This window comes from Diadema antillarum, unplaced genomic scaffold (assembly GCF_040938485.1).
Source record: "Diadema antillarum isolate AM-2024a unplaced genomic scaffold, OU_Dant_1.0 seq00001348_RagTag, whole genome shotgun sequence".
Lineage (NCBI taxonomy): Eukaryota > Metazoa > Echinodermata > Echinoidea > Diadematoida > Diadematidae > Diadema > Diadema antillarum.
This window is the reverse complement of record NW_027272113.1, coordinates 1434503-1450363: the sequence shown is the minus strand read 5'-3', so window position 1 is coordinate 1450363 and position 15861 is coordinate 1434503. Positions and strand designations below refer to the sequence as shown.

Here is a 15861-nt window from a genome sequence, read left to right as displayed (position 1 = left end):
AGTTTATCTACATTGTACACACTTGCAGAAAGGTGATCATGTTTTCAATTATGTGTTTCAAATTGCCCTTCTTTTGGCCTTAAAGCAACATCTATCCATCAAATTGAAAACTAGGTTGCATTTATCTAATTGATGAAAATGCCTTTAAAAAAAGTGATAAAACCATCCTTCCACATTTTGTTTTTATTTCTTTATAATTCTTTTTCTCTTTTTTTTTTCTTTTTTTTAGCTACAAATGTATTAATTTCCTTTTCATGATTGTACTGACAAGCTTTTCGTTTGAGCAATTCGAATTTAGCATACAAATGCTTGAACACAATAAAAATTTTAAAAAAATCAACCAGCCCACAGAGATAATGTACAGCTGTACACACTCCTAGACATTGAACTATAGTACTATCAAAATGACTATACAAACAAAATTCACAGTGATGACAGAGCCTTACAGTGGCCTATTGTTTGATAGCATTCTTGCTACGCTGTACATTGCTCTACTAACAAAGCATTCCCAGGTACCCAGTCATAGAAGAGCTGGCTGTACAATTGTACAGACTTTTTGCTGGACCCTGTCTGTGGAGGTTCAGAGCAAAGAATTCAAGTGACATTCGGTTCAAGTGTCTTGAACCGGGAACCTCGAAAGCATGAATTCATTTCAACTAAAAAGCCTCTTCTGCTATTGCCCTATCTAAAGGGGAATGATGTACATTAATTGTACTCAAACATATGGACTGAGTGAATACTGAGCAATGCAATTAGCCCGTTGAGGACGAGTCCCGAGTACAAAGTGAAAACTCGGGCAGTTGTCTTAATGGGAAATGCGTGTTTATAGCAGAATCAAACTGTCCTCAATGGGTTAGGAGAACACATTTGATCAGTTAATTTTTAATGAAAATTTGACAATCCATTCGATAGATACAGATAATTTTTTGAACTTTTAGTGCAGCCATCACTGGATGAGAAGACTGTGAAAATCTGTGACATCCCTGCACTTCTAATGAACAACTATAATGAAGAAAATATTCAGAGATGTAAAATACACTTTACGTAAAATGTAATTTTTCTGAAAAGTATGGACTATCATATTCTTGGCTTGTACAGTGTACACGTTTTGTAGCTACACAGCCCAGTCGCTGTAAAAACGCGACAGGGCTAGTACCAGGATGGGGAACACCAACAAAGCGAACACAAAGCAAACATGCCGATCAAGTTGAGTTTTGATACAATTTTGTCATCTTAAACTCAATTAAGGCAATCTTCATTATTTAGACAAGGGGACTTTTCATGTCTATGTTATCGATATTGACATACACAATTTACAACTATACGGAAAATGAATATTATATGCCGCGTGTGCGAACTGTACATCGTTTTTCACTGACAACCATTTTGAATAATCAGGAGTTCACGTGATCGGGCTACACTAAAGTGCAGTTGGGCATTTTCAAGGTAATGGGACCCCCCAACGTTACATTTGGTGTTTCGGACATATATCCACAGTGCTTTACATTCTAAATGAAATACAATGGCTTTAAGTGATTCCTGAATAATATTTTTTTCTTTAAATGAGTTACTTATATATTTTTTTATTTCTGCAAATTGAAGATGAAAATTTCATGTGAACGTATGTAACAGGTGGACAGACATTGGTGTACTAATGTATGACGGTCAAATTAAGTATCTTCCATGGAAAATGATCCTTTCTTTACTAAATGAACTGATATGGATGATAAGAGATAACTTCATCCAAAGAAATCAAATTACCTGTGCATTAAGGTACATTTCTAGAGTTTAGGCTGAACGTATGTAACATGGACGGACAAAAATGTAACGTCCACGTCTGTCCACATGTTACATACGTTCGTTTTTTCTACAAGTGTACTATAGTGCACAGTTAATTTAAATTTTGAAGGTGATATTGTATCTTCTTATCCATATCAGTTGTTTTAGTAAAGAAAAGCTTACCAAAGAAGGTATTTAATTTGACTGTCATGCATTAGTACACAAATGTCTGTCCACCTGTTACATACGTTCACTATTTTATTTTTAATGTTTTTTTTAATAAATCTTTATAGATAGCCTGCTTGGAGCAAAATCTGGACAAAGTTATCTCTCCTAGGTGAGCTTTATACAGTGCTAAAGTGTTTGGTGGGTTATTCACATTGGAAACATAAGATTACCTAGTGCCTTTGAAATGGACCCCATTACTGTGAAAATGCCCAGTTCCGATCACGTGAACTCCCGATGTACATGTACAATGTACCGTTGCACACGCTGCATACATGTACTGTACAATCTTTGTTTTCAGTAAGTTGTAATTTATGTCAATATCGACACAAACACAGACAGGAAGAGAAATTAATGAAAATTGTTAGGAGTTTGAAGTGACAAAAATGATGTCAATTATCACAACTCAACGTGATTGGCATGTTTGCTTTGTGTTCGCTTTGTTGTTGTGCACCATCCTGGTACAGACAGCCCTGTCACGTTTTTCAGCGACTGGGTTGTGTATAATTTATAGTTAAATGTGAAACCTGAGTGATATTGATGTGACGTACTGTACAGGCTATATGCTTGCCATGCACCCATGCCCAGATCTATTGCAATACATGGTTTTGGTTTGACCTTAGAAAGTCGTAGCACCAGCTGAGCAAGGAGATACTTTTTGTACATGTAGTCATTATTGACATTTGATCTTACGTTTTGTTTGCTGATTTTTTTTTTTTAGCCCAGGGTGTCTTATGAATAGAGCACTCATTTTTCATTACCAGTATTACCTCCTCCGCCAAGGGAGGAGGCGATGTTTTCAATACCGTACTGTTGGTTTGTTTCTAGCTGTTAGTTAGTTTGTCCATGTTCAAAATAGCTCAAAAAGTTGTCCACAGATTTGGATGAAACTTGCAGGGAAGGTTGAGAATGACACAAGGAACAAATGATTTAAAATTTTGGTAGTGATTCGGAAATTTTTATGGATTTCAGGAAGGATTTTTGATATTTTGGCAGGTAGGCCGTAGAGTCAATGAAATCGGGAGTTCATAAAGCTGCGCCTTTTTTAGGTTTTCATACGTGCACTGAAGTGTGTGCTCTAGTTTCTACTAGGGCAAGGTGGGCCATGCAGCTGAGGGTTTACATGTATGACATAACAAAGGCTATGATATTGGGAAATCTGAATCAGGCGATTTTTCAGCATGCATAGAAACTAGTGTGGCTCTATTGTTACATATGGTTGGAAATCACTGATCTCTATGGCATGGCTCGACACTAACTTTTTTGTTTGGTGGCCCGATGGGGCCACCAAAATCTTAAATTTCAAATTTTGGGTGGCCCGAGAGAAAAATTTGGTGTCCCGAAAAAAACAACAATAAAAAACATTATAATCCTTTTTTTTTATGAGTCAAATATTTTAGATTTATGATTGCAAGAATTAGAAGTTGGACATATCTACTCATAAATAAACTTCAACAAACTTGCAACACTCACTCTCAGGCATTCATTCAGTCCTTTTCATCAATCCTTTGAACAAATTTAACTGCTAATTTCCGGCGCAAAAAAGTTACGAATTTATTGACATACTTTTCAAAAAATTTTGGTGGCCCGAGGTGGGCCACCAAATTTGCCTTTTTTTGAAATTTGGTGGCCCGACTTTCATTTTTGGTGGCCCCGGGCCACCGGGCCACCGTTAGTGTCGAGCCCTGTCTATGGAAGAGCAAGATCATCGGTGGAAAGTAGTTGCTTGGCGGACGTCTGCGCTCTCAGACTTACCTAGAGTGCTTTTCTAGTTATTGTTCTTATTAAATTTACTGTTACTATTATTTATGGACTTGTCAGTTTATTGACTACGTCCTCTACTAATAATATCAATACCGGGTAGTCAACAAGGCTACATGTATCCTCACTGTAGCGCATGATCTCTTGCTGGCCCACGATAAAAAGACCCAGATGGACATCATCATACTGGATTTTGAGAAAGCCTTTGACACCGTGCCTCATTCCCTCCTCCTTCACAAACTTCGCCTTTATGGTATAGAAGGCCCTGTATCCACCAATGGCTCTCATCATTCCTCACCAAAAGACAGATGAAGGTAGTAGTAGAAGGGGAACTCTCCGGCTCAGCAGCAGTCTCCTCTGGGGTACCACAGGGAACGGTATTGGGCCCTCTACTCTTCCTATGTCACATCAATGACTTACCAAATGTTGTCAAATCCCAGATCCGTTTGTTCGCAGACGACTGTGTCCTGTACAGGCCAATCACATCTCAACGCGACCATGTCAGATTACAAGATGACCTGTCCAGACTCCATGACTGGGCACGTACATGGGGGATGAGATTTAACACTGCAAAGTGCCAAGTGATGAGTATTGACCAGAAATCGTCACACTTCTACAGCATGGACGGTCACATCCTAAAGCAAACACCCCAAGAGAAATATCTAGGAGTTACATTATGTGATGATCTGAAATGGACCCCACACATAAACAGTACCACCAAGAAAGCAAATGCAGTCCTAGGACTACTCCGTCGCAATCTCCAATTTTGTCCAGAGCAATGCAAACGAACAGCATACATTGCCCTAACACGCTCGGTTTTGGAGTATGGAGCATGTGTGTGGGACCCACATCTTCAAAAGGACATCGACAACCTTGAACAGGTACAACGCAGGGCTCTCCGTTTCATCACAGGAGACTACACATCTAGGACCCCTGGCTGCATCACCAGCATGAGGCAGAGGCTAAACCTACCCACCCTAGCATCAAGAAGGCAGGTACTTAAATTATCATCCTTCTTCAAAGCGGTCGAGGGGTTGGTCCCGGGTCTACCCATTGAAAATTTTCTGATCAGAACAAGACCTAAAAGAAATATCAAAATTAAACAGTTCAAAGATCACAAAACTCAGAATATTCTTGAAAGACAAGTGATAAACCACGATAAAGGGTTTAAAGTTCATCATTGTAACACAGAGCAATATAAATATTCATTTTTTGTGAGCACCCCCCTCGCTTGGAATCACCTCCCAGCAACAGTGATCAACAGCCCATCTCCAGAAGTCTTCAGAAGCAAGATAGAAAAAAGCCACCTTCGTTACGATTAATTTAGTTCGCGCCCTCTCTCCCCGCTGCACTATACCACACGGTCCGGCAGCGTATTGATCCAGATCCAGATATCATGTAAATTTGCTGTCTGTAGTTATTGATTTAGAATTGGATCAATGGATGATGATTTAGATTATTTCTGCAACTGCTTGCTTGAACCCTTTGAAGAATCGCATAACTCAGACCTCCCCGAAAGTGACAGAGAATGATCAGCAAGTTGATTGTGCCATTTGTGGTCACTCTCACAGAAAAGAAGAAGAAGAAGAAGAAGATCGAAGAGTATGAAGAGAGGCACAGTCAGAAATCCTGGTCCATGCTGAGTGATGCTGTGATGCTGGTGATGTTCGCAACGGCAACGGACCGAGAGAGTGTAACAGCAGTTTCATAGTACACCTGTCACCGGTTACACGTTGTGGCCGAGGCCCAGGCCGAGAGCTGTATTACAGCTAGACACTGGTAACACTGTAGTAAAGTGGTAGAGAACTTACCCTGTGGAAAGTCGAGTCCCCGTCCATTCGTCTCCACAAGAGACCGCGCGCAGCAAATCGAAATGGACGAGATAATTACAACAAATCCAGCAAAACGTTCCATTCCCTTGATAGACATATTCATAAAATGTCTCGTCTTATGAATCGGAAATCCATCTGAGCAGTTCTTATTCAGAAGATCGAAACTTTTTCAACCCGGAAATATTCACTCTGCATGCATGTAGTTGCGGTGCTCCATGTTGTTTACACCATGTACTTCAGATATCCGCATAGAAAATGTGTGTGAGCTGAGCGAAGCCAGGCAGTCGAGTCTACTACATACAAACAGTGTGTGAATCGAACCGTACGCACGATAGCCTAGATCGATCCGCGATATTATTAACAACCTAATTCCGTGGGTTTCATCGATGGTTTGAACGGAAATGCCTATTTTCACTTGCGTGGTGACTCCACTGGGTGACTCATGCGAACACTGTGCTGGGGCACATAGGCAGCAGCAGCTACAGTGGTACAGCGAACAATCACCTTCGCGGAACTTAGGTTGTTTTTATGTATAAGATGAGCCTAATGGCCTAAGTTCACTAGGATATTGATTGCTCGATTTCGGACAATGAGAACACTTTGTTTTTTAACAAAACGTCAACGAAATTAGATTCAGCGGGGAAAAAAATACAGAGATTCGTGGCATAAACGTTGTTGCTTTCGGTTTACAAGTAGCATAGATTTGTTTTTAAAGATCAACGAGAATTCAGCTAAAAAGTTTCTAAACAATACAATAGCAGAGCGAGTCATGCTATCTAACAAAGTTGGTGGTTTTTATCCCTCAACCTGATGTATACAATAGCAGACAGGGGTTATTTAGGCAGGCGTATAAGTATAGGCTCAACTAGTATTTTTGGCGAGTTATCTGCGGTTAACCAAAGTGAATCATTTGTTTTTTCCTCAGTTGTAACCTCCTTGAAATATACGATCTATTCTTTGTTACAAAGATGTATCAATAATACACGTGGGCATGTGGCGTGTCCGGTGTCCTATATAGTACCGTTTTGTTGCCTCAAACAAAACAAAAAAAGGGGGAGATTAACTTCATGGCGTGGGATAATCATTTCGTGCATTCGATTTATTATTCTTCTTTATTTCAATTTCCTCTCTAGCCCACTATTCTGGCGATATTATAGATTTATATTTATATGCCTGTATTATCTATTAACAATAGCATTACAGTCATTGCAGAAGGCCTCACTGCCCTATGTTAGAGTATTTAGGGCCTATATGAAAACCAGCACGTATAACAACCAGCTTGAGCATAAATAATTTTATGTTTATATACTTAATAATTATTATTATGATATATGAAGAGTTTTATTGCAAAATGAGCTAAAGCCACTTTCAAACGTGTTAAAGAAGTCCATCATTAGATAGAGCAAAATCAAACCTTTCCAATACCTCACTTGTGACATAACAGGAAATATTCTAGAAGTTATGAGTAAATGATATCCTGTATTTTCTTATCATTTTTCCTTTTTTAGCAGCTTTAATCACAAATACCTCAACTTAACAAGAATGCAATGGAGTTAGCGCTTTTTGCGATAAAACTCTTCTATATTATATAAAATACGATTTACCGTGAATGATAATAATGATAATAATAATGGAGATTAGGCCGACGGCGATATCATTGATAGACATAGGTTACAACAATCACTCACTTACTATATCTGATATTACATGTAATATCATTATGGTCATTTTGATGTCCGATTGCTGTATGAAAAAAATTGAAATGTAGGAGTAGGTCCTATTGCTTTTATTGTTGTGGAGTCTCATGACCTATTTATCAAAATATAGTACTGCTTGTGTTATAGCATATAAATGCAGGGCCTATTCGGTATCATCGCATTCATTATCCTCGTCATAAAAATCTGCACAATATAAGCTATTAGATAGACCGACGATTGTCGGGTGAGATGGGCCTACATACTGATAATTAATTTTTGTTACAATACAAAGAAAACGATTTACCACTATGACCACAATAATATTTAGGTCTAAAACTAATGATAACTCAGTACAGGACTAGAAAATAATGCGGAATGGGATCGGGCTATAGAACCTATATTCCTTGATGGCATTCCATAGCATAATCCTAAAATTCTGGGGCATTTCTAATCCTGTATCAAGATTCGTTTCAGGTCATGCTTATTCTATCATTTAAAAAAAGAGTATTGTTATAGTATCTCTCTTATTAGGGTTATCAATTCACTTTGAGAATAAAAAGCTATTAATATGTTGCTTCAGAATAAATTCGCATATAGACGCAGACATACATTATGTAATACTAGTAGTAATATAATCTCACATGATACAAACACCGATATCCATGCAGGGGCGGATCCAGGAATTTATAAAGGGGGGGGGGGCGTAACTATTATTTTTGGTGCCCCTTCCGGGTTTCATTTCATTTTTTTTTTCTTTTTATTTCTTTTGTTTTTAATGAGTAATAAAGGGGGCGTGCGCCTAGCTCTTGCGCACCCTCTGGATCCGCCACTGGATGTGTCAATGTGTCTGCTATGTCAAAATCGTTTTAGTCAGTAACATGCACGTTAGCAACGCCTAGCACATAACCCTAGTTGTGTTACATGATATGACAATAAACAATTTCATGTAGTGTTGAAGGGTCCTATCATGAAGAATTCGCTGATATACCATGCACTCAGCATAAAAGTCAAAATGAAATTCACATATCATATGTTTTTGCATACCTTTCGACATTGACTGGGAGAAATACACTCATGAGTTCACGCAAAACAAAATCCATCACATTTAAAACGATAGAGGGCGCGTGCACATTATGAGTCGGGGGACAGATGACCTTTTCCTGTTTCCTTGACTTCATACCTTACTCAGCATTGGTTGTCGCTGTGGTTTCATAAAAACATGAAAATAGACTGGGTAGTACTTACATTGTCATGCATACATGTATGTCAACCAAGACAAGTGAGTTATCACACAATAATTATCATTATTTTTTTTACATTGTTGGGTACACGTGTCTCTCTTTCGTAGTTCAAATCCGTGTTTATTTGTTTGTTTGTTTGTTTGCTGGCTTTTGTTTGTCTGTGTATTTTATTTTTTAAACTCACATCGTCGGTCTTATAATACGAAGAGTTTGTTCGCAAAAAGCGATAAGTCAAATTTTGAAGATTTTGAAGTACGGTCTCTGTCGTGAAATACCTTTTAAATGATACTTTGGTCACTACAGGTACATTTTTGAAGTTATGGTCAAAAGCAGCAAAAAATTTCTGATTATTCTTTTTATTTTCCTTGACCTTTAATCGCAAATATCTCCATTTGGCAACTATGGAGTTATCGGTTTTTGCGAACAAACTCTTCTGTACGTTGACTCGAAAATGAAAGTGGATTAAATCTTACCATTATTATAATCATTATTATATATCAGAATGACATTTTTTTTTTCAAACGCGCACTCGAGAATTAGCGTTTCTTAGTTTTGTATTATAAACCCAACAAAGTAAGATTTAAAAAAAAAATCATAATTACTCTATGCAATAAATTAGAGTTAAATCGTAACCGTCAAACATAATTATACTATGCATGATTGCTTGACTTAATTTAAAACAATCTGAGGCTGACTGAGCAGCTTTAAATGACTTTTGTTTTTCAGAAGGGGTGCCAATGCAGACATCATGTTAAAACCTACTTCACCGGTGTAGAACTAAACAGAAGCGAGAAAAAAAACCGAAAAGAAAATAAAGTCATACAGGGAAAAAAAAAAGCTTTCATGATTAACTTTTGAAGTCTGAGTAGAATCTTAATAGGCCTAATTGATTTCAAATACTGCCAAGCTCCGTTATTTTGTAGTTATTAAAAAGAGTGGACTATTTTTTTTTTTGTTTCGTTTTTTAATCTGAAATAATTATGCCTATATTATACAATCGAAACCTGATACTGTTGATTTATTATTTCTGGCCTAACCGGAAATCAACTTGTGGGGCGCTTTTATTGTTTGTTAGGTGTTTTTTTTTTTGTTCCTGTGTGTGTGTTTGTGTGTGTGTGTGTGTGGTGCGCACACACGCGCACGTGCCGGTGGGAATGTGTCGGTGTGTGCGTGCGTGTGTGCGTGTGTGTGTTCTTGTGTCAAGGTGCGTTTCCGTTTTTGTTTTCTTTTGTATGCGTGCGATGCAACGACATAATCCCCATGTTCCCCAGCCTTGTGAAAATGAAAGAAGCTCTTTCAATTATGTTGATTTCAAGTTTCAAGTTTCAAGTTTATTTAACCAATTCATTAAACATTTGACATTTTACCAAAGGATACAGCATTAAGAATAATGAATGGTTTGGGACCCCAAAAGAAGCAGAGCTTGTAAAAAAAGGGGTCCCGGATAAACATATAAAACAAAGCAAAACATACTAAAGTTTTAAACATGTTAACAAGAAGTATAATAGTAACATATTTACATAGGACAGATGCAACACAAGCACACACACACACACGCGCGCACACACACACATTCAATCACACAAACACGTGTCAAAAAAAAAACTTTCATGCACATACATATAATTTACATGAAATTGCAGAAAGATACTTTCTGTTTTACTATACTTTTAAATTCAGCTTCCCTGATCATTCTTGTTTTACAAATTTCCCTCAAGATAAATGCGACATGTACGTTTAAAGTTGGATAGTGATGAGGCTGACCTAATTCTCAATGGCAAATATTCCATTCTCTAATACAAACATATACAAATGAATTTTGGGCAGTTTGAGTTCTTGCAAAGGGTTGATGAATGAGATTACTTTTACGCGTATTATAAGCATGAACGGTAGAATTTAACACAAACGCATCCTTCATGAAAGATTTCGGATCACCTTGTGTCTTAAACATAAAAATCAAGCAACTCAAGATAACTAATTTTTCAAATGGCAAAATATGAAGTTGAATAAACAATGGCAAACTTGGACTTCTAAAGTTTGAATTTGTAATATACCTTACAGCTTTTTTCTGAAGAACAATCAACTTATCTATATGAGTCTTATAAGTATTTCCCCAAGCTACATTACAGTACATTAAATGAGGCATAACTATGGCATTATACAGAGTAATTAAGGTTTCTTTTGGTAAATAGAGACGTAACTTGGATATGATACCAACACTACGAGAAACTTTAGTACAGACTTAACTGACGTGGTCTTTCCACGATAAATATTCATCGACTATAACGCCTAGGAATCGTACATTTTGGCTTCGATCAATCTGGTTACCGCCTATAACAAGTGGAACAATGTCATTTTGGATTCTTTTCCCTCTTAATCTAAATACAACATATTGAGATTTGCTAGTATTCAATAATAGTTTATTACAACAAAACCATTCAAATATATTACCAATTTCATCATTTACAGAGTTTATTAAGGGTAACAAAGTAAGTAAGTAAGTAAGCAAGTGTCATCTGCAAAAAGCGAATAAGTAAACAAGCTAGAACAGTATCATTACTGGTGGTCCGATTTTCATTTCATTAATTCGGGTTTTATTTTCATTTCCAATCAATATACTAAAGGTAATACAAACGTAAAAAATGATAACATCTTGTAACATGATTAATATAATCTTGTTTCATTTAGGACTTGGTGGGAATGAAAATTGAGGGGCTGCTAAAAAGCGAAATTGTATCGCAGGCTTTGTCAGTGATACGATGCCTTCTCTACACTAAAATCATTGCTGCAGACTTCATTGATTTCACTAGCAAGGACCCCGTCAAATTCCACATGGGTGATCTCGAAAAGGTCGCATGTACAGGGATAAATGTATTATTATTATTATTATAATTATTATTATTATTATTATTATTATTATTATTATTATTATCATTGTTGTTGGTATTATTATTATTATCATCATCATCATCATCATTATTATCATTATTATCATTATTATTATCATTATTATTATTATTATCATTGTCTCTATCGTCACAATATATCTCTTGGAGATCAATATCACGTCAAGTTCCATCCTGGAACCATAGACTTCTTCTTCTTCTTCTTCTTCTTCTTCTTCCAGTAAAGTACAGACCACCGTTGGCGTATTATCGTACTTGTGCTTGTCAAGTGCCCAGATGAAAAGTGCGAGTAAAAAGATCACTACAGATTCTATATGTGCAGTTAAAAAAAGACAGAAGAGGCTTAACGAAGCCTAATCTGTAGCACCCCCTGTTTGAAGATCTGTAGAGGGTGCTTCTACTTATACTTGGTGGTAAAGAGTTCCACAGTTTAATTGCGTCAGGAAAGAATGTCTGCTGATATGTTTGGGTTCTCGCATACGGGATTTGAAATTTGTTTGGATTCCCTCGTGGATGGTCCAGTGGCAGTGGCTGGTATGAAGTGTTCATGCGGAATGTCGATCAGCCTGTGGATTATGGAGTATACCATGCACACTCTCTGCTGAGCCCTTCTCTCCTGAAGAGTGGCCCACTGAAGTTGCTTCAAAATGTCAGTTACGCTGCTTGTGCGGCTAAAATCTCCTACAGCAAAGCGAGCGTATAGCGGCGTTGCACCATTTCCAATTTCATGATATTCTTCTGGGTAGATGGGTCCCACACCACGGCAGCATATTCTAGAAGTGGGAGGACAAGTGTTTTGTAGCAGAGCACTTTTGTCTTCAGGGGGCAGTCCAGGCTCTAATGTTTCTCTAAAGGAAGCTGCTTGTTGAGTTAGCAGACTTTGTATAGTGACATCCACATGTTTGTTCCATTTGAGATTACCCTGGAGATTGAGACCAACTTCGGGTATTTTGCCTTTTCAGTTTCTGTCAATGGTATTCCATGTATGCAGTAAGGTGTTGAACTCTTGATCACCTTCCTCTTGTTGGTAACATGCATGACTTGGCATTTGTGAGGGTGAAATTTCATGAGCCAGTCTGTTTCCCACACTTGGAGTGCATCCCGATCCCTCCGCAGTTGTTCAGTAGGGCCTATCTTCTTCCGTCTTGACATTCCTATAATACACGATGCAGTCATCCGCAACTGAGAGTCGCACATGTGGTCTCTGTGCACAGAGACATACTCGGGGAGGTCATTGATGAAGAGGAGGAGGAGGAGAGGACCGACCACACTCCCTTTAGGAACCCCTGAGAGGACATGTGTTGTATGTGATGCCACTCCTTCAAGTAGAACCCTCTGGGAACGATTACTGAGCAGACTTTGGATCCAAGTGTAGGTGCTTCCTCTGATTCCATAGAAGTTGACCTTGTACATCAGCCTGCCATGGGGAACCTTCTCAAATGCTTTTGACAGGTCTAAGAGAATAACATCAAGTTGTTCACCATTCTCAATACCTCTTGCAAGGACTTGTACAGCAAGTAGGAGTCGAGACGTGCATGAGCGTTTCTTACGGAAGCCATGCTTGGCATCACTTAGGATGTTATGGTCATCGAGGTGACCATAATGCTGCTACACACAATGTGTTCCAAGATCTTACATCAAAAAAAAAAAAAATGTTACGATGGATGTCAGTGAGATGGGTCTGTAGTTCTCTGCCTTATATCTCTCCCCCTTCTTGAAGACAGGAACTATGTCTGCCTTTTTCCCAATCATCAGGAATGGTTGACTGATGCCTGAAAGAGGACAGTGAAGATAGGCGTGAGTTCCCTCGCAAGTTCCTTCAGAAGCCTTGCTTGTAGACCATCTGGGCCAGTGGCCTTGTGTATCTGCAGGTTTGATAGCAGTTTGTGAACTTTTCTTATAGGATTCGCGCCGTCCCCAGCAATGCTGCTTTTTGGAGCGTTTGCACTCGATCAGACGTGCACACCCACATCATCCAAGTGCCGTCGCAGCTGCTTTGGCGTTGTTCCGAGTGCTCCATAGGCCGGGATCAACCTTCGTTTTCATATTCCACAGGCGGCGAAGTTCTCTGGCAAGGTCCTTTGCTATCTTTTCTTTCTCCTTCTCGGCTATTCTGCTGTCTCCGGCGGTACCGCGACATCAACGATATATATACCTTAGTGCACATCATTCTGTCGAGCCCTTTCTACGACGATGATATTCGGAAGCCTATATATGCTATGTATTGTCAGTTTGAACATCGAAATCCCACAGGATTTTAACTTAGTCATTTTCAGAAACTTTCTGTGGTTCGTGCATTATGTATACCATTTGCTCTCACATGGTACTTGATCACTTCTGCAAAGCTCCCATTGAACGACTTGAATGCGCCAGTTTGCCATCATATCGTCTTTTGTACTCTTTTGGGGCCAGTTTACTACAGCCACATACAATTCTATAATGTTGCACTGTCTCGTCTCTTTCTCGGCATATCTTGCATGCGGCATTCACAGCTCTCTTCTGTGCCTATATTCAATCTCACTCGATAATAGTGATGGATATAAAGATTGTAAAAGAAAATTCATCTAACGGTGGATATGAGTCTGGTTCTGTATATGAACCGTCTCTCACTCGTCAGGAGAGACGTGGATGGTCAGGCGTCTCCTGGACGTAACCAAAACACAATCAACATGAGGAAATGGTGATGATGATGATGATGATGATTATTATTATTATTACTATTATTATTATTATTATTATCTATCTGGCATTTGCAAGACAATACATGATAACAGATAAACAAACAAAACAAGCAAAATACAATTAAGTGATACAAGATGTCAGGCTTTCTCTGGTGCAGATCAGGGCAATATTACCCATGCACCGAGGGCAATTATTATCCCCGGGTACATACTGATTAGCGATCACGTATAAAGATTAGAGTTATTCGGGTTAGGTTTACGGATTAGGTTCAGAATTAGGGTTAGGGTTAGGGTTTGTAGGGTCAGGGTAATCTTAGGGTCCGCGGGGTATTGCGCAGGGGGTATTGCCCAGACCCCCCCCCCCCCTGGAGTGCTTCTCTATAAGTTGCTGAGTTGGAAAACAGCAATAAAACCATCGTCTCGGAAGGAATGGGAAGTTATGTATACAAACAGATATTCATTCATCAATAATTGAGATATTTGAGATTAGCAAGGCAGCTGATAACAAGAAAAAGATATTCAAGATATAATTATGTGATGATTTTAATACCTTAAAAACTATTTTTGTTACGTAAAGAGCGCAGAACCAATGAAAAAAAAAATCTGATTTTGCTCTATTTGAAAATGATCTTACTTTAAAAACTTTGATATGGGCGTTTAGGCCCTTTATGTTTTGATATTCAAACTCTTCAAATATTTTGAGTTTTGATTTCAATTCAAGAACAATGGGCGATACATCTGGAGCCGCGGAACGTTTATTAGGATCTGTGGGGCGAGGGGGCGGGGGAGTATTGTCACGGGGTCTCTCTTTGGAACATGGTCGTATGTGGTATAGTTATTACGAGATTATGATTGTGATGTATACTGGGTCGGAGAAGTGTGAGAAGACATTGCTCCTTTGAGATTCCGTGATAGATGAGGTTGGTAGCGGGCCTCACGGACTGTAGAATGGATGTTGAAGCATGACAGACTGCACTAAGACTCAGAATTCCGGTTGACAATGTACTTAAGGCGACATGACACTCGCCTGCTCCATATGACATTCAATACATGTATACGCGGTATAACATTGTTGTTCTTGTGATCTGCCGAAGTCTGACACTAATCCCAGAACTCGATCTCACTCACAGTAATCTCAATGTAATCCTATCCCAGTCTCTAGCTCAATCTCAGTCAATCCGCCTAACAAAGAGAAACCCTGCTCTATTTATAATGGACATGGCAGTGACCGTCAGTGTGGCCAGCTGTCAATCACGTTTACAAAGCAGACGGTCAAATTAGACACACCAGACCCAGCGTAAACAAGAAACAAAGAACAAGAAGGGAGAAGAGGAGAGAGAGAGACTAGATGGGGAACAAAGAACAACATATAGGAGAGGGGAAGAGAGGAGGACCGGATTACAAACAAAGAACAACATAGGAGAGGGGAAGAGAGAGGGACTGGACGAGAACAAAGGACAAAATAAGCGAGGGAGAGAGGGAGATGAGGCGAGAGACAAAGAACAACATAGACGAGCTAATTAAGACGAAGAGAAGAGAAGAGACAGAGAAGACGCTGAGCTGGCAGTTTACCTAGCTTACACAACAGAAACACACAGAGCATAATTATTACCTAGCTTACATAACAAAAACACAACAGAGTACTGAACGCCATACTTATATAATCATATCAGACATGTACGTATAAATATAAAACCGTTACAGTATAATAAGATTAGGGTCAATATTATCCATTGTAT

At 38.7% G+C, this 15861-nt stretch overlaps 1 protein-coding gene across 1 annotated transcript in view; it reads right to left on the bottom strand.

Moving 5' to 3' along the window:
- Positions 1 to 5979, bottom strand: part of LOC139708567 (uncharacterized) — a 55680-nt gene extending 49701 nt beyond the window's left edge. The window contains exon 1 of the mRNA XM_071620510.1: positions 5577 to 5979. Within this exon, the coding sequence (XP_071476611.1) occupies positions 5577 to 5700 (124 nt within the window). The 5' untranslated portion in view covers positions 5701 to 5979. The remainder of the gene's footprint in view (positions 1 to 5576) is intronic.
- Positions 5980 to 15861: the final 9882 nt, after the last annotated feature.